This window comes from Vigna umbellata, chromosome 11 (genome assembly GCF_029865625.1).
Source record: "Vigna umbellata cultivar VRB3 chromosome 11, Vumbellata_1.0, whole genome shotgun sequence".
In the NCBI taxonomy this organism is placed as follows: Eukaryota; Viridiplantae; Streptophyta; class Magnoliopsida; order Fabales; family Fabaceae; genus Vigna; species Vigna umbellata.
The window spans coordinates 1,339,293-1,341,930 of record NC_142175.1 but is presented as its reverse complement, the minus strand read 5'-3'; the positions used below and the strand labels follow the sequence as shown (position 1 = coordinate 1,341,930).

At 41.8% G+C, this 2,638-nt stretch overlaps 1 protein-coding gene across 2 annotated transcripts; it reads left to right on the top strand.

The window, feature by feature from the left end:
* LOC124843401 (Homeodomain-like superfamily protein) lies at nt 1–2,280 on the top strand. 2 transcript variants are annotated; one of them, XR_015782813.1, is made up of 3 exons: nt 1–1,045; nt 1,548–1,690; nt 2,025–2,280. XR_015782813.1 is itself a non-coding variant. In XM_047320140.2 (2 exons), the coding sequence occupies exon 1, from the start codon at nt 255–257 to the stop codon at nt 1,038–1,040; it is 786 nt and encodes a 261-aa protein (XP_047176096.1). In that variant the 5' UTR covers nt 9–254; the 3' UTR covers nt 1,041–1,045; nt 1,548–1,749. The 2 variants fall into 2 exon arrangements, 1 of the variants encoding a protein (XP_047176096.1); XM_047320140.2 differs by lacking the exon at nt 2,025–2,280 and having other exon boundaries at nt 9–1,045; nt 1,548–1,749.
* Nucleotides 2,281–2,638: the final 358 nt, after the last annotated feature.

Here is a 2,638-nt window from a genome sequence, read left to right as displayed (position 1 = left end):
TATGGGGTGTAGCATCTTTTACCACAGCAGCATGTGTCCATGGTGAAGAATATGATGGATGGAATGACTATCCACCGTCACCACCCCAACCCACCCTTCCACTCCAACCGCCGCCACCAAATGTCAACCAAACCCACCAACACCTTTCCTTACACCCACCACTCCAATTTCTCACACCCACTCCAATAATAACAACCTTTATAAACCCAAAACACCCACCACACACACCACCCCACACCACACCCTCTCTCATCATGGCCACCCCAAACGACGCCGCTTCGCCGACCAAGAAGCCTCAACCCATCCCCTGGACCCACCAAGAAACTGTCCACCTCATCCGCGCCTACCAGGAGAAGTGGTACGCGCTCAAGCGCGGCCCACTCCGCCACAACCAGTGGGAGGAGGTCGCCGTGATCGTAGCCGCCCGCTGCGGCTACGACCTCGCGTACCCCGCCAAGTCCGCCCTCCAGTGCCGCCACAAGATGGAGAAGCTCCGCCAGCGCCACCGCGCCGAAAAGAAACACGTCGCCGCCACGCTCCGTCCCGCCGCCTGGCAGTACAACGCTCTCATGGAGGACCTCGAATGCGGCCCCCTCCCCATCTCCGCCCTCGCCCCGTTCCAAAACGACACCGATTCAGATCCCGACGACGATGGCACTTATCGGAACGGCAATGATGGCGATGAGAGCTTTGTGAAGTCGAAGAGTATTAACTGTATTCTCGGCGAGAGGCCCGTGAGAATGAAAAGCGGTGAAAGAGGGTTTTTGAGGGAGCGTGCGGAAGAAGAACGAGACGAAGACGACGATGACGATCGCGACGACTATGTTTTGGCGTTGCCGGCGGAGATTAGGGCTTTCGCTGAGAGGTTTATTGGAATGGAGAGTTTGAAGATGGAAATGATGAAGGAAACTGAAAGGTGTAGGTTGGAGATGGAGAAGAAGCGGATCCAGATGATTGTGGATTCACAGCGGAGGATCGTTGATTCCATTGGGAGGGCGTTTGGGTCTAACAAGAGGGTCAAGATTACTCAACAAATCTGAAAGAGGTTTCATTTCATTTTATTTTCCACTTTTAATCATTTTAATTTTTATGTTTGGATATTCATTAGTTCACACACTTTTGCTTACTCATTTTAGTCAAGATTAAACATGCTTTTGGGGAAAATGTTTACCTTTGGTCTTTTTGTGTATGGAAATGGAAATGTATTGGGAATCCAAATGTGTAAGTTAGCAGTGAACAAAGGACACAGACCAATAAACTTATATTCTCTTTAAGATTTTGGTTTTAAGTCAGAGGTGGTTATGTAATGTGGTTTCAATCAAAAAGCTTTAATGAATATCATTCTTTATGAAAAAGTGAGCAAACTGACAATCCATGGCAGTTTGGGATTGCTTGACATGTAAAAGGACTATTACTATGTTCGTATATGTATTATTTATTATTCATTCCTAAAAACAATGTTTAACCTTTTTAATTGCATTTTCTTGTTTATTGTTTTTGTTCACCTGGTTTATGGATTCATGGTTACATGTTTGATCTGCCTGCAGATTGTGAAATATATAATGATCGAGATAAACTCTGAATGGTTTCTACTATGGAAGAGTCTACAGAAATAGTTGCATAGCGTGCTGCTAGTTGTTTATTCTATTTATTATTGCATTTGAAGTCTGTACTTCTCACATTAATGAGGGTAAGTTCATTTTTTGGCATAAGTTGATTATAATGCAAGCGATATCTTTACAATTATAATGCTTAGTTGATTATGGCTTTGTTGTGAAAAAATCTATTAAGATGAATGTTAACCTAGAAAGAAACATACCAGAAAACATTTTTATCTTCTCTGTCAAATATTATACGTCTTTATTTCTCCACAATGGTCCCAATAGAGATCAATATGTCTGTCTGGAACACAGGGCATTGTGGAGTGATTTATGTCTCTTTTACAATTAATTTACTGGAAGTCAAAGTTATTAGCAGTTGATTTTATCTGGTACATTTATGCTTGTGCTTATAATGCTGGACAGGGTTATTTTAGAGTCAAAGATTGTGCTTACTAGCTTGATGGCTTCTTACCCAGTTTCTTAAGACTAGGGGATTGTGTTACTGGTTGAAGCCTCCATAATGATTCTGTTTCTGGTTCAAGCCTTCACTAACCCACGTATTTTCTTTTCCATCGTAATGGCTACTGCTTTCAATTCTCTAAGAACACCAGGGAAAAGTAGTTATTGTGCATTTATCTATATATCCACTTATTAATGAGTAATGATGAAAATTTCCTCACTCAGTAGTATCACACATGCATAATGCTGGTCATTTTACAAGACAAACAGCGGCATGACAACACTGATGTTCTATCTAATTAGTTGTAAGGTGGCACCAACTATGATCAAACTTTCCAGATACCAAAGAAGTCTTCACATTTTCATCTTGCTAATTTGAAAGATCTGCTTCTCTTAGGGTCTTCGGATTACCCTTCTGGCTGTTTCTTCTTGTAGGCAATTACATGATAATATGCAATAGTGGCCATCTAACATTAATCTATTTCATGTTTTTCATTTTTATGATCTGTCTGGGAATGATTTTTTTGACAACATTTCAGTGAGTAGGTGCAATCATGCTTTAGCCTATATGTAAGTTG

Coding starts and splice junctions, on each gene's coding strand:
- LOC124843401 (XM_047320140.2), top strand. CDS start 255: ATGGCCACCCCAAACGACGCCGCTTCGCCGACCAAGAAGCCTCAACCC.